This window comes from Prionailurus viverrinus, chromosome B1, assembly GCF_022837055.1.
Source record: "Prionailurus viverrinus isolate Anna chromosome B1, UM_Priviv_1.0, whole genome shotgun sequence".
Taxonomy (NCBI): domain Eukaryota; kingdom Metazoa; phylum Chordata; class Mammalia; order Carnivora; family Felidae; genus Prionailurus; species Prionailurus viverrinus.
In genome coordinates, this window is record NC_062564.1 from 61103278 (window position 1) to 61126727 (window position 23450).

Sequence of the window (23450 nt, forward strand, 5' to 3'; positions counted from 1 at the left end):
ATGAAGTGTCAATGTTAAAATAAATATATATATAATTTTATTGGTGTTCTTTGGCATGAAAATCAGGCATGGGAATGGCATGGGAATTAGGGAATTAATGCCATAAACTATAGTTATAGGAGCTGAGTAATTAGATATACATACTCTAGGGGCACCTGGGTGGCTCATTTGGTTAAGCATTGGACTTCAGCTTAGGTCATGATCTCTGTATTTCCTGGGTTAAAGCCTCTTCGTTGGACTCTGTGCTGACAGCTCAGAGCCTGCTTTGGATTCTGTGTCTCCTTTTCTCTCTGCCCCTCCTCCACTTGCGCTCTGCTCTCTCTCTCTCTCTCTCTCTCTGTCTCAAAAAATGAATAAACATTAATTAAAAAAAAAAAGAAACACAAACTCTATTTAAAGGTTGCTTAGTAAGTGGCACTGTTTTTTTTTTTAAGTTTATTTATTTTGAGAGAGAGAGAGAGAGAAAGAGCCCGTGTTCTTAAGAGTGAGTGAGGAGCAGAGAGAGAGGAAGAGAGAGAATCTTAAGCAGGCTCTGCGTTGTCAGCTCAGAGCCCGATGCAGGGCGCAATCTCAGGAACCATGAGGTCAAGACTTGAGCCGCAATCAAGAGTGGGTCACTTAACCAAGGAAGCCACCAAGGCACCGCAGGGGCACTATAGTTTAAACAAACAAACAAGATAGTAGGCAGTTAGTATTTAGATCTACTAATTGCTTTTGACATATAAGAAAATGTTAAGGGAAAAGGTGTTTGTTAAATGTTAGTGTTAAATCTAGTTAAAAATTACTACAATATGGAGCTAGAGAGTATAATGCTAAGTGAAATAAGTCAGAGAAAGACAAACACCATATGATTTCACTCATATGTGGAATTTAAGAAACAAAACAGGGGCACCTGGGTGGCTCAGTCGGTTAAGTGTCCGACTTCGGCTCAGGTCATGATCTCACAGTTCATGGGTTCGAGCCCCGTGTCAGGCTCTGTGCTGACAGCTCAGAGTCTGGAGCCTGCTTCGATTCTGTGTCTCCCTCTCTCTCTGCCCCACACCTGTTCACACTCTGTCTCCCTCTCTCTCAAAAATAAATAAACATAAAAAAAAATAAAAAAAAAATAAACAGAACAAAAGCGCAAAGGTGAAAAGAGAGTGAAAGAGAGAAAGAGAAAGGGAAACCAAGAAACAGACTCTGAACTATAGAGAACAAATTGACAGTTACCAGAAGGGAGGTGGGTGGGGGGATGGGTGAAATAGGTGATGAGGATTAAGAGTACATTTATCATGAATAGCACTGAGTAATGGGTAGAACTTTGAATCACTATACAGTACACTTGAAGCTACTATAACATTATATGTTTTTTTTAATTCCATGATAGAATTAGATGTTCCTCATTGCTTAGCTCCTAAAATATAGGGTAAAATCCTTTATTCATCCTCATTCTCTACAGACCCTGAAGCTTTGAATTTATTTTTACAGGTTGATGAAAAGAAACACAATACCAACACATTTCTTTTAAACAAGTTCTGACTTATTACTACTGACCAAAATAAAAAAAAATTACCATCAAAATATTTTTCTCAGAATAAGACATACCTATTTGTGGTGCTTCAGGATCAATGACCTGTGGTAACTTTTTGTTATTTGCTATGTTGATTTTAGTCCCAATCAGTCTTGGAATGTAGCCAAGAAAGCATTTCTTTCTATCTTCCCCTTTTCTTTCTTTCTTTCTTTCTTTCTTTCTTTCTTTCTTTCTTTCTTTCATCTTTATTTTTTAGAGAGAGAGAGAGAGACCAAGAATGGGGGAAAGGGGCAGAGGGGGGAGAGAAAGAGAGAGCCAAAGACACAGAGAGAGGGAATCTTAAACAGGCTCCATGCTCAGTGAGGAGCCCAATGTGGGAACCCAATCCCACAACCCTGGGTTCGTGACCTGAGCCAAAATCAAGAGTCAGATGCTTAATGGACTGAGCCACCTAGGCGCTCCAAAAGTTAAAGTGTTTAGAGCCTGATAAACAGATAAATAACAAACAGATTTATTGACCTTGGTGCTAATTACAAAACAATTTCTTTACTGGGGTCAGATTAATAGTTTCTCTCAAAGTAGAAGACTGTCATTTAAAATGATTACTAGCTATGCGGTAATCCAAATTTACAATGCATATGCTTACTAGTAAACAAGGAGATAGTTACTTCATCAACTACCAATTAGAATTCAGGCAGCAGAGTAAGTCTGTTTCTGCTTATGATACAAATAAACAATTGAATAAGAAGTTAATTTGACCAAAAGTAGAATGATTTAGACTAATGTGCCATTGATTGCTATTATATGTTGACTTATTTCCCCATTATCTTTTTGGACAGATGATGAAGGACAATTTATGGGTTTCTATTCCCAAGGCAAAGTGGATTTGCCTTCATCAGTATTTATAGTGTTAAGATTCTGTGATTTGTGACATCAATAGACTATAAGGCTAACCATAAAATGCAGATATGTTAAATACTACTCTTATTTATCACAGATTTTGTTACACAAACATACAGATAAAAAGATATAGAACAAATACTGTATAGGTTCTAAAGCTTCAAAAACTAATTTTAGGTTTGAACTCTGTTAGGGCACTCAAAAATTGCATTAGCCTTTTGTGTATTGACCAAACTTTTAGTACAAGACTCTCATACACTTGTTTCACTAATGTACAGTGGTATAATAAAAGTTATTGAGAACTTATACATGCTAATTATGTCAGCTATACACCATGTTGACTTATCCTATGGTCTTAAGGTTATAAAATCTTTGCTCTTTATTCTTACTGTGTTTCTACTTTGCCACTCATAAGAATGGGAGTCCCCTTTTATGAACTGAGTGCTGTTCATCTTAACATAAAAATTTTTTAGAGCATCATCGCTTCGCATCAGCCATGAAATGCCCCAGGAACACCTTGCTTTTCCCAGTAGAAGGTTTAATTCTGCTGTTAAGGAAACCCGATTCCTTGTAGTAAACTATAGTGAAATCAGAAGAAAGTCAGCATATGGGCAAAGCAGATGTGAATCTTGACTGCTGGGGCAGCCAGGTGACATCAGAGAAAAAGTTTGAAATTTTTAGTATTACCAACAATCAGCTCTTCTCATTGTACTCTAGAACACCCTTCAGCCAGCTTAACTATATCATGTTTAATAAGGGATTGACCTATAATATTGCCCAACACTCTATATTCATATCCCACATAGTCAAATCCCAAGATGCTCTTGTCCCTTTGTGCATAAGGGTGGGGAGGTGGCAGCACTACTGGTTTAAGGCCCTGAATTTACTTCGAATAGTCCTATTTCACTTCATTCAATTTATTAATAACATTTCCATTATGGCAGGTACAGAATGACAGCTGTGACAATTTTATGTAAGATTGGATTATACTTATCTACAAGTCTTGAAACACATAGAATGAGTGTAAACTATACATTTTTTTAATGTTTATTTATTTTTGAGAGTGAGAGAGACAGAGTGTGAGAGGGGGAGGGGCAGAGAGAGAGGGAGACACAGACTCCGAGGCGGGCTCCAGGCTCTGAGCTGTCAGCACAGAGCCGGACGTGGGGCTTGGACTCACGGACCGTGAGATAATGACCTGAGCTGAAGATGGACGACCAACCCACTGAGCCACCCAGGCTCCCCTAGTGTAAACTAACTGTAAAACAAAAACTTTTATATATTTACTTTAGCATCCAGATCTAATATTCACTAATTAAAAACAAAAAGCAAATCATGGAATTGATATTGTCAGATATTCAGAGCAGTCCACCTGTGCTTTAAATTGTAAAGGAAGCAGTCAAATAGTAAGCATAGACTTTTCTGTGACATTTCATTGCCTGTCCTGCTCATTTCTTCTGATCCTTCTCTTGGGATCATTTACTCCAAGTGTCTATCAGATGAGAACAAGGGGTTTGGGCAGCTCTTCAGAGTGACACGACTTTTTTTTTATTTAATGACAAACTGCTCCTCTGCCCTTTCCAAGTTGGGAGATAATACATCTTCTATCACAGACACTGTGATTGAAACTGTTTAATGGCCAGATATTTAACCTCAGCCAATGATTTTCTCCTAAAAGCTATTCCCTATCTGTAACATACAGCATTGCTTTATTTTAGAAGCCTAATAGTTGCAAGCAGATGTTCCCTAAGGTAGGATGCCAGCTACTCCAATTTATACACAGATTATCTGCTGACATCTCTTCTATTCCTCCTCTGAGTAGATGGGCCAAATGGCAGGGAGGGTCTGATTAATAATAAAGGGTCTGATCACCAGGTCAAACTCTATTCTCCACCTAAAAAGATTCTTTAAAAATTCTGTAAATGGATTATATTAATATGATAGACTTCATGACTGATGGAAGGATGGATGCTCCCCAAGAGCATCTAGTTAAAAAACAAATTGTCTGTGCTTATAGCAGGCTTATTTCTAAACCTTACATGACTCGCCAAAACTTTAAGTCCACTTGCTAGCATGCTTCTTTCTTTGTTTATAATAATTACACATTTGATGTGATACATCGTCTACATATTGTAAACAGCTCTAAATAGGGATGTGCCTGTGAGCAAGCTATAGGGTATGTCATATATCTCTATCCATAGAGTCTCTACCATATAGCTATTTCTTATACTGTCCTCTGTTCTTAAACTCAAAATGCTTCTTCCATGATCCTTATGCTCAAATGATGAACTTCTTTGTTATCCATTAACAATATTAGAGCAAAGTGGTGGAATGTTTCATAACTTCCTATAATCACATCTACTCACCAGCCTGCCTCTGAGTCCATATACTATGCACTTCATCCTATTATTTTAGGTCTGCCTAAAGCTATACATCTAAGTTACTCTCTAAGGCCAAAATTTCCATTGTGCCCTAGTGTTCACTCCTCTTGCTTACTCAGGAACTTTTCATCAGCGAAACTATTGTATATTTTATGCATCACTAATGTTTTCCTTTTCACTGGATTATTCACATCAGCGTATAGTCATGGCTTAATTTCTCTCATATTTTAAAAAAAGTCTCTGGACTCCACCTATGCTTCAAATCACCACACCATCCCTCTTATTTCCTCTCAGTCCTGCTCCAATATAATTCTTTATTCATCTCTAAAACCTCTAAACTCCACTCAAGATTTGTCCCTTGTTATTCTAATGAAATAATTTTCTTCAGAGTTCCAGTTACATGTATATCCTTAAATAGAAGACCATTTATCCACTCTCATCATACTTGACCTATCAGCAGCATTTAACTCAACTTATTTGTCCTTTAAAACTCTTTCTTCACTCAACTGCTAGGATACCATGCTTCTTGGAAAAAAAAAAAAAAAAAGGATACAGGGCCAAGTATGAGAGTGTGGGAATGTTAGGTAACAGATTTTGAAAGGTCCTACATTTTACATTAAGAAGCTTGAATTTATCTGTTAACCACCTGGAGCCAAAGCAGGATTTCAAGCAGAAGAGTGACCAGTCGGAATTTGTTTTGAAAGTTTGACTCTGAAAAGAATGTTAAAAAACAAACAAATAAACAAACAACACAGGGGATTTTAATATTATTCCCTAAAATTCACCCTCTCCCCTGTAAAATAATTATACATCCATACTCTCTGCCGTAAGAAGCAAAGTATATCTCTTTAGACAGATAATACTCCTATATCCATCTTTATGCTTGGCCATATGACCAACCTCCACCAGTGAAACATAATTAGACTTGAGTTACGTCATGTTCAAGTAGAAGCTTTGCATGTAATTTTGTCTTTTGCCTTGTCCTATTGTTTTCTTGCCTTCCGCAATGAGAACAACACGTTCCCAGGAATAGTTGGTTCTTTAACCTGGGCCCTAGAAAGGAAAAACACATGGGAGAGAGGCAAGCAGAGCCCAGCAGTCACAGCCAACCCACAGATGTATAAACTAAAAGTGATATTAAGTCATTGCATTAGAGGCCAAGCCTAGGTGTTTCCCAGTGTAAATTCAAAAGATTTTGGTAATTAATAATTTGAAATATAAACGAAGGGGAGTGAAAGAATGTTGTTAGAGTAAGTTTTATTTCAGAAATGTGCAAGCATGGTTAAAGATACAGTCATCTTTCTCCAGAGATTATATTGAAAGCAGAAAATCAATAGAAGCCAGAAAAACAATGACCATGGATATGAGCACTGGCATTCTCAACACAGCGCAAAATTGCGGTGGAAAGGAAAATAAGATGCTTGGATACATATATTTTAATCAACACACTGGTAGTTGCAATAGGAAAAATATTTCAAGAATTATTTCTAAAACAACTCTTAGATTTAGGCTGAATAATAACAACAGTTTCCTGCTAACATTATTGAAGAAATTAAGCAACATTTTTGTTTAAAATTTAGTTAGAATAATATGTAATTTAGGGCTTAAAAATTTGAACTTGTCTTTGGGAATATAGATTGTTCCTCTATAAATGTAATAACCAAGTATTTAACTAAACTTATTCATAGAATCTGTTTAACTTTTTCTAAATAATGTGAATGACTGGCTCAATATTAGAAGACAGAATGCAGCTCCTTGAACAGCAATTAAATTATTTCCTTTTTGCCTATTTTTAGAAAGTCAAAATGGGTGCACCTGGGTGGATCGGTCTGATAAAGTGTTCGACTTCGGGTCAGGTCATGTTCTAGCAGTCTCTACCTAGAGATCGAGCCCCATGTCAGGCTCTGTGCTGACAGCTCTGAGCCTGGAGGAGGCTGCTTTGGATTCTGTGTCTCCTCATTCTGTCCTTCCCCCATTCGTGCTCTGTCTCTCTCTCTCTCTCCCTCTCTCTTCTCATAAGAAAAAATAAACATTAAAAAATATTTTTAAAAAGTCAACATGCATAAAGCATATGAACTAAACTTGTTTAAACCTGACAATAACCTTACATTACCTGCTATTCCTCATTCAATCCTCATAACAACAAAGTAGATATTATTTTTATTTTTCCCATTATTCAGGTGAGCATAGGTAATTTTCCCAAGCTCACACAATAGGATAGGAAGCTACCCTCAAACCTAAGGATGTTTGCTCACTACACAGATATTCAGCTTCTATGGGAACTATGTAGGCATTTAATCCAAAAAATATTGTAATTTGACATTCATGGATTTTAAATATTACATATTAAAAGAAAAGTAACAAATGTTAAAATTATCATAGATACAGAATTTATCTCAGACTAAGCTGTATATCCATTATTTGGACATTAAAGCACAAAGCAGGAGTTAGTTATTGTGGTAATATCTATGGAATTGCTTAGAGAATAATGTTACCTGACATCCACCCCCAATGTGTGTGTGCAAATATGCATATGTGCACACACACACGTGCACACACTTTATCTCATGGCCAATTATTTTTCCATGATTGCATGGTTACCAGACATCTCTCTGTTATTACAATATTATATTACCCATTTGCTCTACATGATTGTTGGTTCCAAGATATGCTAGGCCTAAGTGACAATAGAGTATAACCCCTGGATTTTATATATTGAAACTAGACTTGACAAAGTTATTCAATCTCACTTTAGAGCTAAAGTTATAACTTGGAAAACTCAGGGAGTATTATAAGTGGTCATGAGTCATTCAATGACAGACTCAGTTAAAAGAAAATAAAAGCTGAGTGAGGAGTTTAGGAAGATGGAAGAGTAGTAGAACCCTGAGCTTATTCAATCTTGTTTTAAATTAGCTACCATCCACATCCAAGTCAATAAACTAGAGAGTGATCCAAAGACTAGCAGGAGAAAAATTATACAACTAAATATAAAAAAGAAGCTGCATTCAAAAGGTTGGGAAGGTTTAAAAGGCGAAGGGAGTTGCCCATAGGAAGAAGGGAGATGTGTGCATGGAATGGGCAGAGAAATAGGCCCTTGCACCAGGGAGCTCACAGGGGAAAGACTAATCCCTATAAAGTCTGGCTTCAAAAACCAGAGAAACTGATTTCCATGAGTTTGTAAAACCAGTGGGACTTGAATCTGGAGCTTTAAAAGTCAGTTGACTCAGCACTGGGTGAAATGGATGGTGAGTGAGAGAGTATGTTTGCTTCCCTCAAAAAGACAGCAGCATGTGCAGCTATCTGCTGCATGAAAAGGGACGTTTACCCAACACAGGTGGCAAATAGGAGACAGATCTGTTCATGATAATTTTGGAGCATGCTGGGAGACTTCTCCAAAACTGGAAAAGCAGGCAGGCACCATTTTCTCCTGGCCACCTTCATAAATGCAGAGCCACCTGCAGTAGGTGGGGTTACACATACACTTGCTCCAGAACCTGCTAGCAGTGCACCACACTCATGAGTTCTCCTGAAAACTCATACATTCCAATCCTGCTAACCACTGCCCTGGGTTCAGGACAAATTATCTTAAAGTCATGTATATGCTCTATCCAGTTGCCTGGTGCTCAGCTGCTACTGTGCACCATGCCTAGTTACCTCACTGGGCCCAATAGCCACTAGCCACGAGAGTGTTTCAGGGGATCTTAGGACTGGTGGCCTAGCACAAAAATTTCTAACACTACCGCTTTGCTCCCCAGTTCCCCAGTTGGCATGCCTCCGCAGAGCTGGTCTGCCTGGATCCATTAATACAACAGAGAGCAAGCACAGCCCAGAATAGGCAGAGAGTCAGTACAGGCAACTGCACTGAAAGGAAAAGTGACTCAGATATAACAGAAGTTCATAGCAACACACATAGGATACTCTCATGAAGTACCAGGTTCTGGTGAACAGGGGACACTACACTGCAAAGCATTTCATGACCTTTTCTTCATAAAGTCACTCATTTCAAGAGAATATACAGCTGACTTTTTTAACACACAGAAACAGAGAGAGGAAGACAAAATGAGGAGACAGAGAAGTTTATCCCAAATGAAAGAACAGGACATGGCCATAGCCAAAAATCTAAATCAAACAGATATAACTAACATACTGATGGACAATTTAATCATTTTAAATATTAATTTATTTATTTTGAGAGAGACAGAGATGGGGAGGGGCAGAGAGAGAGGGAAATTGATGATCCCAGGTAGGCTCCAAACTATCAGCACAGAGCCCAAAGTGGAGCTCGAATTCATGAACCATGAGATCATGACTTGAGCCAAAAATCAAGAGTCGGATGCTTAACTAACGGAGCCACCCAGGCATCCCTAAAGAAATGATTGTGGACTGGACCTAGGAATGGAAGATATGAGTGAGAACTTTAACACAGAGATAAGGAATACCATAGCAGAGTTAAAGGGCACAGTAAACAAAATGAGAATCACACTTGATGGAATGAATGGCAGGATGAAAGAAGCAGAGGAATGAATTAATGACCTAGAAGACAGAGGGACAGAATAATCAAGCTGAACAATAGAGAGAGAAAAGAATCATGCAAAACAAGAATAGATTTAGGGAACTCAGTGACTCCATCAAATGTAAAATCATTTGTGTTATAGGAGTCCCAGAAGAAGAGAGAGAAGAGGGGGAAGAAAATATATTTGAAGAAATAATAACCAAAAATTTTCCAGATCTAGAGAAGGAAACAGATATCCAGATCCAGGAGACACAGAGAACCACCAACAAAATAAAAAAAAAAGGACCCACACCAAGCCATTGTAATAACATTGGTAAAATAGACTGATAAAGAAAAAAAAATTTCAAAGCAGCAAGACAAAAGAAGTCCTTAACTTACAATGGAAAACCTATAAGCCTAGCAGGAGATTTTTCAACAGAATCTTTGCAGGCTAGAAGGGAGTGACATGATATATTCAAGGTGCTAAATGGGAAAAATCTGCAACCAAGAATACTCTATCCATAAAGTCAGCAAATTCAGAATAGGAGGAGAGAGAAAGAGTTTCATAAACAAAGAAAAATTAAGGAGTTCATGACCACTAAACCAGCTCTGCAAAAAAAAAAGAGATGTTTTTATAATTTTATAATTATAAATTTTATAATTTTATATAAAATTATATTATCATTTTTATAATTTTAATATTTCCACTTAAAAAATGATGTTTTGAGTGGAAAGAAGGGACCAAAAGTGACACTATAGACCTAGGAAACATAAAAACAGCAATGATAAATATTTCTGTAAAAAATCAGACAAGGCACTCAAAAAGAGGAATTAAATATAATAACATATACCTAAAATGTGGGGAGGAGAGGAGAACAGAATGGGTTCAAACTGAAACAACTTTCAACTTAATATATAGATATTAATATATAATGTATATAATATATGCAAACCCAATGGTATCATATATTAAAACCCACTGATAAATATGCAAGGAATAAAACAAAAGAAATCCAAATATGTCCTTAAAGAAAGTCAGCAAAAGTTGAAAGAGAGAAATATAAGAAAACATCAGAGGAGATATTCAGAAACAACCACAAAACAAGTAATAAAATGGCAAAAAAAAATACATAATTACCAGTGATTACTTTGGATGTAAATGGATAAATGCCCAAATCAAAAGACATAGGGTAATGGAATGGATTAAAAAAAAATAGCAAGGCTCATCTATATGCTGACCACAAGATACTTATTTTAGACCTGAAGACACCAGCAGATTGAAAGTGAGGAGACTGGAGAAATATCTATCATGCCAGTAGATGTCAAAAAAAGAGAAGCAATAGTTATATCAGACAAACTTTACTTTAAAACAAAGACTAACAAGAAACAAAGAAGGACACTATATAGCAAAAAAAAAGGGGGGCAATACAACAAGAAGATATAACAACTGTAAATATTTATGCACCCAATATAGAAGCACCCGAATACATGAAACAGTTAATAAGATATATAAACAAACAATTTGATAAAAGCACAGTAATAGTAGATTTTAATATCCATTTATATCAATGGACAGATCATCTAAACAGAAAGTCAATAAAGAAAGAGTGCCTTTGAATGATACACTAGACCAGAGGGATATAACAGATATATACAAAATATTACATCATAAAACAGCAGCATATACATTTTTTACAGGCACACATGAAACATTCTCCAGAATATGTCACATATTAGCTCACAAAACAAGTCTCAACAAATTCAAAAAGATCAAAGTCATACCAGGAATGTTTTCTGAACACAATGTTGTGAAACTAGAAATCAGCCACAAGAAAAAAAAATCTAGAAAGATCAAAGATACATAGAGGTTAAATAACATGCTACTAAACAATGAATGAGTCAACCAGGAAATAGAAGAAGAAATAAAACAGTACATGGAATAAAATGAAAATGAAAACACAATGGTTCAAAACCTTGGAGATACAATAAAAGCAGTTCTAAGAGGGAAGTTTCTAGCAATACATGTCTACCTGAAGAAGAAAAAATTCAAACAATTTAACCTTACACCTAAAAGAGTAGAAAAAACATAACAAATGAAATCTAGAACCAGCAGAAGGAAGGAAGGAAATAGTAAAAATTAGAGCAGAAATAAATGATATAGAAACTTAAAAAAGAAAAAAAATAATAGAACAGATCAATGAAACCAGGAGATGGTTCACTGAAAACAAAACAAAACAAAACAAAACAAAAAGAAAATTGATAAACCTCTAGCCAGAATTATCAAAACAAAGGGAAGAGGGAGACACAAATAAATAAAGTAACAAATAAGAGAGAAGAAATGACAACCAACACCACAGAAATACAATAGAATATTATGAAAAACTATATGCCAACAAATGGAGACAATCTAGAAGAAATAGATAAATTCCTAGAAACATAAACAACCAAAACTGAAGCAGGAAGAAATAGAAAACTTGAACACAATAACCAGTAAAGAAATTGAATTAGTAATCAATAAACTCCCAACAAAAAAAATTAAGGCTGGCTTTATAGGCGAATTCTACCTAACATTGAAATAAAAGGTAATATCTATTCTTCTCAAACTATTCCAAAAAATAGAAAAGGAAACTTCCAAATTCATTCTATGAGACCAGCATTACTCTGACACCAAAACCCAATAAAGTCACCACTAAAAAGGAGAACTGTAGGCCAATATCTTTGATGCAAATGGATGCAAAAATTCTCAATATTAACAATATTAGCAATTGAAAATCAATTAAATACATTAAAAAAAACATTCACCACTATCAAGAGGGATTTATTTCTGGGTTGCAAATGTGGTTCAATATTCACAAATGAATCAATGTGATACATCACATCAATAAAAGAAAGAATAAGAAACATGATTTCAATGGATGCAGAAAAAGCATTTGACAAAGTACAACGTCCATTCATGATAAAAATTCTCAACGACGTCAGTTTAGAGGGAACATTCCTCAACATAATAAAGAAAAACCCATAGCTAATATCATCCTCAATGGGAGAAAACTGGGTTTCCTCTAAGGTCAGAAATAAGACATGGATGTCCACTCTCACCACTTCTATTCTACATAGTACTGGAAGTCATAGCTCCAGCAATCAGATAACACAAAGAAACAAAAGTCATCTAAATTGGTAAGAAAGAAGTAGAATTTTCACAGTCTACAGATGACATGATACTACATACAGAAAATCCCAGTAACTCCACCAAAAAACTGCTAGAACTGATAAATGAATTCAGTGAAGTCTCAGGATACAAAATCAATGTACAGAAATCTGTTGCACTTCTACACATTAATAATGAAGGAGCAGAAAGAGAAATTTAAAAAAAATCTCATTTACAATTGCACCAAAAGAAAATAGATATCTAGGAACAAACTTAACCAAGGAGGTGAAAGACCTGTACTCTAAAAACTGTAAAATACTGATGAAAGAAATTGAAGACAACACAAAGAAATGGAAATACATTCCATGCTCATGGATTGGAAGAACAAATTGGTAAAATGTCTATACCATCCAAAGCAATCTACACATGTAATGCAATTCCTACCAAAATACCAATAGCATTTTTCAAAGAACTAGAACAAAAAATCCTAAAATTTTGTATGGAACCACTAAAGAGCCAAAGAAATCTTGAAAAAAGCAAAGCAAAGCTGGAGGCATCACAATTCCGGACTTACATATATTATGAAGCTGTAGTAATCAAAACAGTATGGTACCGATTGGCACAGAAATAGACCTATAGATCAATAGAAGAGAAGTTTCAAAAATAAGCCCATAATTACATGGCCAATTAATCTTTGGCAAAGCAAGAAAGAATATCCAATGGGAAAAAAAGTCTCTTTAATAAATGATGTTGGGAAAACGAGACAGCTACATGCAAAAGAATGAAATTGGGCTATTTTCTTATACCATGCACAAAAATAAACTTGAAATTGATTAAAAACCTAATGTGAGACCTGAAACTATAAAAATCCTATAAGAAAACACAGGAAGTAACTTATTTGACATTGGCTGCAGCAACATTTTTCTAGACATATCTAGAAGCAAGGGAAACCAAAGCAAAAATAAACTATTAGGACTACATCAAGATAAAAAAGCTTTTGTACAGTGAAAGTAATGATGAACAATACTAAAAGACAACCTATGGAATGGGAGAATACATTTGCAAATGATATATCTAATAAAGGGTTCCTATTCAATATGTGTAAATAACTTATAAAACTCAACACCAAAAACCAAATAATCCTGTTAAAAAATGGGCGGAAAACATGATCAGACATTTCTACAAAGAAGACCTCCAGATGGCCAACAGACACATAAAAAGATGCTCACTGTCACCTATCACAGGGAAATACAAATCAAAATTACACTGTCAAAATGGTGAAAATCAACAACCCAAGAAACAACAGGTGTTGGAGAGGATGTGGACAAAAAGGAACACCTGTGCACGTAGGTAAGCCTATGAACTGGTGCACCCACTGTGGAAAACAATGTGGAGCCTCCTCAAAAAGTTAAAAAAATATAGCTGTCTTATGATTCAGCAATCACACTCCTGGGTATTTACCCAAATAATACAAGAACAGTAATTCAAAGGGATCTATGTACCCCAATGTTTATAGCAGCATTATTTAGAATAGCCAAGATAGGGAAGCAGCCCGAGTGTCCATCCATAGATGAACTGATGAAGAAGAGGTGGTTTATGTCTACAATGGAATATTATCCACCCATAAAAAGAATGAAATCTTGTTATTTGCAATGACACAGATGAAATTAGAGAATAAAATGCTAAGCAAAATAAGTCAGTGAACGACAAATACCATGAGCTCACTCATACGTAGAATTTAAGAAATAAAACAAATGAGCAAAGGGAAAAAAGAGAGCGAGAAATCAATCAATAGATTCTTAATTATAGAGAACTGATGGTTAACAGGTAAGTTAAATAGCTGATGGGGATTAAGGAGTATACCTCTTTTTTTTTTCTTTCTTTCTTTCTCTCTTTCTTTCTTTCTTTTTTGAAGAGGGCACCTGTCTTGATGAGCCACAGGATGATGTATGCAATTGTTGAATCACTCTATTTTATACCTGAAACTAATGTAACACTGTATGTTAACTAACTAGAATTAAAATAAAAACTGAAAATAAAATTAATACAAATTTTAAAATTTTTAAATGAGCTGAGCAAATTAATATGTCTCAACCTGATGAATGCCATATATGACATATTTAATGATAAAATATTGAATTTTCCCTTTATGATAATGAGCATACTAATAATATCTGCCCATACTTATTTCCTGATCCTTGCAACATTTTGAAATGTATAAAAATTTAAGATGAATTATTTGATGAATAAAGTGACGGACAGATAGAAATGTAACAGGCAAACCTAGCAAATTGCTAATTATAGACTCTAGGTGGTAGGTATGCACATGTTCAGGCTGTATTTCTTTCAACTTACCTATATGCTTGAATATATTCATAAAAAGATGTAGGAGAAAAGATATTCAAAGTCCCACGTTAAAAAAAAACTGATTAACTTTAAAAAAACAAAAAAGAGAGAAGAAAAAAAGTATTCTGCTTCAGAAAGAGAATGAAACTGACAGGCAGTGAAAAGCAGAGAAAAGACAAGTCCTGGTGAGGGCTCATGTCTCTGGTTCCAGGTCCTGCATCTCCTGTGGTCTGTTCCACAGATACTTAGATTCCCTGAGGAAACGAATTCTACTTTTTGCTTAAGCTGGTTTGAATTCAGATTCTATCGCCTTTAACCAATGTGGTCCTAACTAAGACAATATTTTACACAGACTTTATCTTAATTTAATGAAGTTCTTTCTACAACATTTATTACATACACATTGCAGGGTGGGCTCACAAACTGGAGGACAGAGATAAAGCATTGTGCCTTTCACAATGGAGAGAAGAGAGAAACGATAAGGAGAAGCAAATGGGTTTTCCACAAATATACAGAAATTACTACAAACAATAATGAACTTTGCATATTTCATCTAGCCAGTGATTAGATTTAACAAAATCCTTGGCATCTTCCAAGGTGAATATGCATCATAATCAAGGATGAATTAGCTTTTTAAAAAAGTCGATTGATGTGAAAACATCATAAAAATGTCAAAATAAAATTCTCCATCACTTACACACAGAAAAGGATAAAATGCCAAACAAGGAGAACTCCCAGGTGCTCAGTCACTGAGGAACAAGAAAGTGAAAATGCAACTCAAGCATTTAGCTTGAGGTGATTGGAAATTATTCAAGATTTATCTTCCTTCCATAAACTAAAATTTGAAAATATTAAAATATCCATGTATGTGTATATATATACATATATGTGTGTGTGCATGTCTGTACGTATATGTTTTATATGCCTATGCTCAATTATAACCACCCTCATTCACAATTTCTTTATATTTTAATTTTTCAATGAAGCTTAATAAATGAATAAAAAATTCTCCCCTCCCCCCCACCCAAGGGAAGGAAAAAAAATAGTTACAAACAGAAAGGGAGGCAAACCATAAGAGACTTTTATTTTTTTTATTTTTTTATATGAAATTTATTGTCAAATTGGTTTCCATACAACACCCAGTGCTCATCCCAAAAGGTGCCCTCCTCAATACCCATCACCCACCCTCCCCTCCCTCCCACCCCCCATCAACCCTCAGTTTGTTCTCAGTTTTTAACAGTCTCTTATGCTTTGGCTGTCTCCCACTCTAACCTCTTTTTTTTTTTTTCTTCCCCTCCCCCATGGGTTCCTGTTAAGTTTCTCAGGATCCACATAAGAGTGAAACCGTATGGTATCTGTCTTTCTCTGTATGGCTTATTTCACTTAGCATCACACTCTCCAGTTCCATCCACGTTGCTACAAAAGGCCATATTTCATTTTTTCTCATTGCCACGTAGTACTCCATTGTGTATATAAACCACAATTTCTTTATCCATTCATCAGTTGATGGACATTTAGGCTCTTTCCATAATTTGGCTATTGTTGAGAGTGCTGCTATGAATATTGGGGTACAAGTGCCCCTATGCATCAGTACTCCTGTATCCCTTGGATATATTCCTAGCAGTGCTATTGCTGGGTCATAGGGTAGGTCTATTTTTAATTTTCTGAGGAACCTCCACACTGCTTTCCAGAGTGGCTGCACCAGTTTGCATTCCCACCAACAGTGCAAGAGGGTTCCCGTTTCTCCACATCCATAAGAGACTTTTAAATACAGAAAACAGGGCGCCTGGGTGGCTCAGTCGGTTAAGCATCCAACTTCAGCTCAGGTCACGATCTTGCGGTCTGTGAGTTCGAGCCCCGCGTCGGGCTCTGGGCTGATGGCTCAGAGCCTGGAGCCTGCTTCCGATTCTGTGTCTCCCTCTCTCTCTGCCCCTCCCCCATTCATGCTCTGTCTCTCTCTGTCCCAAAAATAAATAAACATTAAAAAAATTTAAAAAAAAATAAATAAATACAGAAAACAAACTGAGGGTTGATGGGGGCAGGGGGAGGGGACGAGGAAAATGGGTGATGGGCATGGAGGAAAGGCACTTGTTGGGATAAGCCCTGGGTGTTGTATGTAAGTGATGAATCACAGGAATCTACTCCCAAAGCCAAGAGCACACTGTATACACTGTGTGTCAGCTAACTTGACAATAAATTATATATATATATATACATATATATATATATATATATATATGTAAGAAATTCTCCACCGATACATTTTTTTTCTTTTCTGTTCATTGCTGTATCCCTCACAACCAAAAATTATTCCTGACACAGAGTGGGTATCAATAAGGAATTACCAAACTGATAGATTCTATTAACATAAATGATATTAAATAATGGTGAAATGAGATGGGAGGCATAAAGAAGTCATTTCATAATAATTCTGAAACCTCGTTTGGTGGGCACATGCTGGAAATTGTTTGATTAGATTTCAGGAATAGAAATAGCTTTCCATGGCCCAGGCTCTGCCTACTGGGCTTTGGCTTCTCTGAGTCATCCCTTTGCTACTTGCTGCCCCAAAACTAGAATGGGTTTTCAAATGAGTATTTTATAAGCTCACTTTCTTTTAGTAGAATTTTATGGGTCTGATGACCTCTTTTCATTTTGTACTGTTTCTATTCCTTTCTGTTAAAGGTATCATTATTTCCGTGAATATAATTAGCCCAGTATCATTGTGGCTCTTCCATAGATTTTTGAAGATTAATCATGTAGATGTCAAAAGACACAACCACAAGAAGATGGGCTCTTCTCTACATTGGGCTCCTGCTGAGGCTGCTGTGGTAGAACTTTAAGTTTTCTAGATGCATTTTTTTTAATTGAGAAGCTCTGTGACGCACACCCTTTGATCTTAAAGAACCTTTTGTTTAGCACCACCTTCGGCCTTTCTGACATTTTAACAAAAGTTTGTACAGTCACATCTTAAGCTTACTCTCTAGACTATGTTTTCCAATTCTTAATTTTGGCATCAGTTTTCTTTAGGAAAAGTTAAGTATTTTCAAAACCATCAAGTCATGGCTTATTTATGTTTAATAGTCTTTCCCCCAATTTATCTATTTTCACATTTTACTCTAAACAGCATAAAGAAATCAAGTGTCATATTTAACACTCACCTTAGAAATCGCCTTTGCTAGATTACGCAGGTAACTGGGCACATTTTCTACTTCATGTTTTAGTGCACACAATAGTGTCGCTAATCTCTTTGAAATTACATCAGATGGATTTGTCTCCCTGCAGTTTCCAGCAACATATTCCTTACCTCCTTTTGTGGCCTCAGTGACACTGTCCTCAATGTCTGTAATTGTATGAACAGTTTATTGAAGGCAATTTAGACTTTTTCTAACGCACTTCTCAAAATTCTTCCAAACTCCACCCACTGCTCAATTCCAAAGCCACTACCACATTTTAGGTATTTGTTATCGCACCACTCAACCTGCCAGTATTTGATTGCTTCCAGTATTTATTTATTGATGTGTAAAAAATACCCCACACCCTAGCAGATTAAAATAAAGAACGACAATGAACAATTATTACCTCATAGATTTTATGGGTTGGGAATCTAGATGTGGCTCAGCTGGTAGCTCTGTGTCAAGGCACAGTGGTCACCCCTTATCTGCATTTTACTTCCCATGGTTGCAGTCACCCATGATCTAGAAGAGGGTGGTCTTCCTTCTGACTATTGTCTGAAGGTCAGTATGAGCCTAACACTACATCACGATACCTACATAATTCACTTGTAGGCATTATATCATTTCACATCATCATAAGAAGGCTGAATACAGTATAAGACACTTTGAGAGAGACACCCCACATTCATATAACTTTTATTATAGTATATTGTTATAATTGCCCTATCTTATTAGTCACTGTTATTAAACTCTTACTATGCCTAACTTATAAATTAATCTTTATCATAGGTATGTATGTACTATAGTAAGAACATAGTATATACAGGGTTTGGTACTATCTATAGTTGCAAAAGCATCCACTGAGGGTCTTGGAATGTATCCCCCCCTCCCCCCAGATAAGGAAAGATACTCTATATTCTCAAAGTCCGCAGTGAAAATGTAAATTAGGGCTGTGGTCTCATCAGAAGATTTTATTGAGGGAATATGTGTTTTCAGACTCATTCAGTTGGTTGTTGACAGGATTTAGTTCCTTTTGGACTGTTGAACTGAGAAACTCAACTATTCACCAATAGTTGGCCAGAAGCCTTTCTCAGTTTCTTGCCTTGTACGCCTCTCCAAAGAACCACCTACAGTTTGGCAGCTGGCTTCATTCAGAACAAGTAATTGAGGAAGAGATAGATAGCATTACATTATAAGAGAGACACCTCAGTCTTTTTGTAATTTAATCTCAGAAGTGATGTCTCATCACATATGCCACATTCTGTTTGTGAGAGGATCCAGTCTATCCTCATAGGGTGAGGAGTACACAGGGCATGAACACTAAGAGATGGGAATCTTTGGGATGTATTTAGAGGCTCCCTAACACAAGGTCCCTGTCTGAAATTTTTCCTCCACACCACATGACAAATTTCTGGTTGCGTTCATTTTGGATCCCTGAGGTAAGATGTAATTGCGGAAATACAACCCACATATGACAATTTTTTATAATAGTACTGTACAAAATATAATCAATTTTACAATTATACATTAAGGTTTTATGATTAAAAGATGGTAAAAATGCCCAGAGTAGGTTTTCTAAAACTATTAGTGTTAGTCTTCTATTGCTATTTCTATTAGAGTTAGTATTGTTATTTTGAGATTAATTAGAGGCATTTTTAATGGATTCTTCACAGTTTTGCACATCTTATGTGTGAAATAGTAACCATAATTTGTTCCATATTATCTTCTCAATTCTTTTTGTATAACAGATAGCTTTGGAATGTCTCCCTCCAGAGCAAAAGGCAAATGTATTTATAGCCAATATTTAAATTTTTGGTTTCCTAAACTCAATGTTCCTTTTCTATAATAGAACACTGTACATGGAACTTCTCTCTAGCTTTCTTAATGTGGGAATTAGTGCCCAGAGAACAAAAATGCTGATATTCTGGTTATTGCTATGGCTGTGAATAATATATCCTCCTTCATCTCTGACCCAGGAGTCTTGAGTTTTTAACCAGAATCCATGAAACTAATTCAGGCTAACATGTTGCCCTCCAAGTATGGTAAAATCTCAGGACTTGTAGTTGTTTTGAGAATGGTGTTTGTAAGATGCATTAGATTTTTTAAAAGGTCTTTATTATTTATGGGTAATGTTTCATTGTATGGATGTAATTTATTAATCCATTATTTGTCTTTAAGCTAATATTCTTTGAAAAATGATATCTGATTTAGTGATTTTAAATTTCAACTGCCTAGAAATAATTGAAATTGCTTCCATTCAATTTTGTCTATTCATGTCATTGAATGCAAAGAGAAACTGAAACTAAGAATTAATGACCATTAGGAAAGTATTCTGTTCACATTATTAGTACCTTTTATTCCACTTGTGTTCCCTTTCCAGAAAATATCACAGAATTTAGATTTATGGAGAAGTATCTTAAAGAGAAACAATTATATATTTTCTATTTTTCAGTTTAGAAAAATGCTATTATTTAATTTTCAAAACACCTCGGTCCAAACTGAGGAGCACCTGTTTATCCTGGAGCGTAGCCCAAGAGTCACTGCAGAATTCCATGCAACAGAACAATAAACACCTGTGTATTTGGTCATGAAGTTAGTGACCTTATGCCAAGGGAAAGTGAGCTTGGCCAAAAAAAATTCTATTTTCCAGTAAAATCCTGATATATTTTAAGATGGTTGTGTTGTTATTCTGTTAGGAAATTCTAAGTAGTAAGTGTTCTATTCACTCAGTTATGTATCCTTTAACTTAACTTTTTTTTAGCACTTTATTAGTAGGATTTAACTATGAAAATAGAAATCATTTTGGGTATTCTGGATAGAAAGGTATTTAAGACTGGGAATTAAATAGCCTTAAAACCACTGGTAGGGTGGGAGAACAAAGTTTAAAATTTTTTTCAGGAAATTCCAAATTACAATGATGACAAGGTAACCATCACTAATAATATCAGCCACTTCCAGCTCTGAAATGGACAATTCTCAAGAAGATGCTTCAAGCTACATATGAAAGTTCATATTTGTTCTCTCTCAAAGCCCACATACCTTCTAACAGCAGCATAGTGGTGTCGTCTTTCTTTTATGTCACCAAAATTTTGCTCATTTGCCTCCACAAACACATGTAACTCAAGCTCAATGTCAAGGGAGTCTCGATATTATAGTTTCTAGACTTGACCTCCTTGAAAGACTTAGAAGGGTAGGGATGGTATTATCAATGAATGATATCCAAAAAATGTCCATCCTTTATTACCCTTCTATAGAAAACCAAAAACCCAAACCCAAACAAACAAAAAATGGTGAATTTTGGAAACTATGCTAGAGTACAGATTTGAAGTTTAGAAAGGTCAAAAGATAAATAGAAGATGTAGAGATTGTATGTCATCTAAGAAGTTTTATACAATGTAATTCAAATTCTGATCAAATGAAATAGAATTTTAGGCTCTGTTTCCTTCTTAAAAAAATTATTTCTTTATTTTGAGAGAGAGAAAGAGAGGGTGCACGAGCATGAGCCAGGGGATAGGGGAAGAGAGAGAAGGAGAGAGAGAATCCCAAGCAGGCTCTGCTTGGTCAGCATGAAGCCTGACCCCATGAACTGTGAGATCATACCTGAGCCAAAATCAAGAGTCAGATGCTCAATCAGCTGTGTCAAACAGGCGTCCCTGTTTCCTTCTTATTAAGATTAATTTGAAGGTTAACATCCCATTAACCTGGTTCTTTGATTCCTGATCTGTGGAGTCTAGATTTCCAGGGAACATACTGGAACAACACCTTGAATTCATAAAATACTTTCTCCTAGATGATGCTGACCTGTATTTAAATAAGCCATTACTTCATTCTATAAGGTCACCTGTTTCTGTATGTTAAGGTTCATACTGAAGCTGGAGAATAGCATACCTACTACTCCATTGCCTAATATTTAGCATTCAGAAGCATTGCTGTGTGGAATACTATAATAATGTACAGTAAGTCAAACATATAAGTCTGAAAGAGACATGATTAGCATAGGAATAAAATACAAGTTCTGAATGCATTAATTTAATTGAGTACAAATTACTACCTTTTGATTTCTGTAAGGATACTTTACTTAACATCAGGTATCTGGCTAGTTCCACTAAAGTCTGGCAATATTGGAAGCTAAGACAAATTGGGCATCTGGCAGTGCCCAGATCAGACTTGGTGAAGCAAAGACCTTATTTTCGAGCCCGTGTTTGTTTTTCATACTTACCTGTATAGTAGTCATATAGGTTGAGAAGCCAAATGGTCATGCAATGAGGAGCCAAGGAAAAGTAGATTGACTAAAATATATAGAAAAGTTGATATGGATAATAAACAGCCTTCTCTGTACTAAGGCCTCCTTGGCAAGCATTCCTAAAGGATACACATACTAACTAGGTCTGTTCTGAAAAGTCAATTCACTGTGGTTTTCTGTATTTTTTGTTATCGGTCTTCATGTCTGTCCTGCCAAGTCCTCGGTTATCTGAATAACTATTGGCTCCTCGAATCCAACCATCTCTATTTCTATGAAAAGTGGAAAACAAGATGCCCCAGTTGATTTTTTCACTTGGAAGATTTACTTTCTTCAGGGTCCCTTATAGTCATTCCAAATGGAATTGTAGCATGGTAGTAGACCATTTTTAATATACGCCACCTTACCATCCAGAACATTCTGTAAAAGAAGCTTTTTGTTTCTTATTTAATTTATGGCATAAACTTACAAACACGTTGAGACAGGTACTGCACTGGCTCCATAGTTGAACTACAGCACATATCAAGAAATTTCTATAGTGTAATTTACTTGTGTCCTAAGTAACTACTAGAGCTAGATATCTTATATGTCAATTCTACTTAATTGAGCACTCTTTAGTTTTAGGACTCTGTGGCTAGATGTATCTGAAGCCACTTGATTCATTTTGGGCAGCTCTGGTCATATGATCAAATGTCACCTAAAAGTCATACATTTACACTCCATCAGATCCCGGAAATCCAAAGAGCTAATTTGTCAAAGATATTACTTTCTGAAGATGGGATGGCTGTGCTTCAAAAGCTAGTATCATTTTCTATGATCTTCTAATTCAGGTTGCCATCATTATTGTTCAGCATCCCAGGTGACCACAGATACCTCAAGCACATAGTATTACTGGGGCACATAGGTGAGTGGAAGAACAACTTATTGTGCAGTGCGGTTACCAGCTACATAGCCATTTTTTTTCTTTGCATCTTCATAAAATCTGGTAAATTTGGGGCCAAAAAGTAAACTAGGTCAAGGCAGAATTCCAAAATGTTACATATTTACTAGTAATAGATTATTCAAATCATTAAAGGCGTTTATCGGGAAACATGAATGTTGATAAATTAGAAAGACAATTATAGTGACAGAATTTGAGAGAGAAGAAAGCAAAATATTTAGGAAGTCATTTAGTTAGTCTAAGTAGGATAGACTAAGGTTCATAATAAAGACCATGAAAATAATAGTTGAGAAAATGAGACTCCATTGTTAACATGAAGAATA

At 35.8% G+C, this 23450-nt stretch overlaps 1 protein-coding gene across 1 annotated transcript in view; it reads right to left on the reverse strand.

Annotated features, from left to right (window-relative positions):
- Positions 1-21002, reverse strand: part of LOC125164763 (uncharacterized) — a 43707-nt gene extending 22705 nt beyond the window's left edge. The window contains 2 exon segments of the mRNA XM_047857576.1: positions 17933-18114; positions 20987-21002. Coding sequence (XP_047713532.1) covers positions 17933-18114; positions 20987-21002 — 198 coding nt within the window.
- Between the last annotated feature and the right edge of the window lie 2448 nt (positions 21003-23450).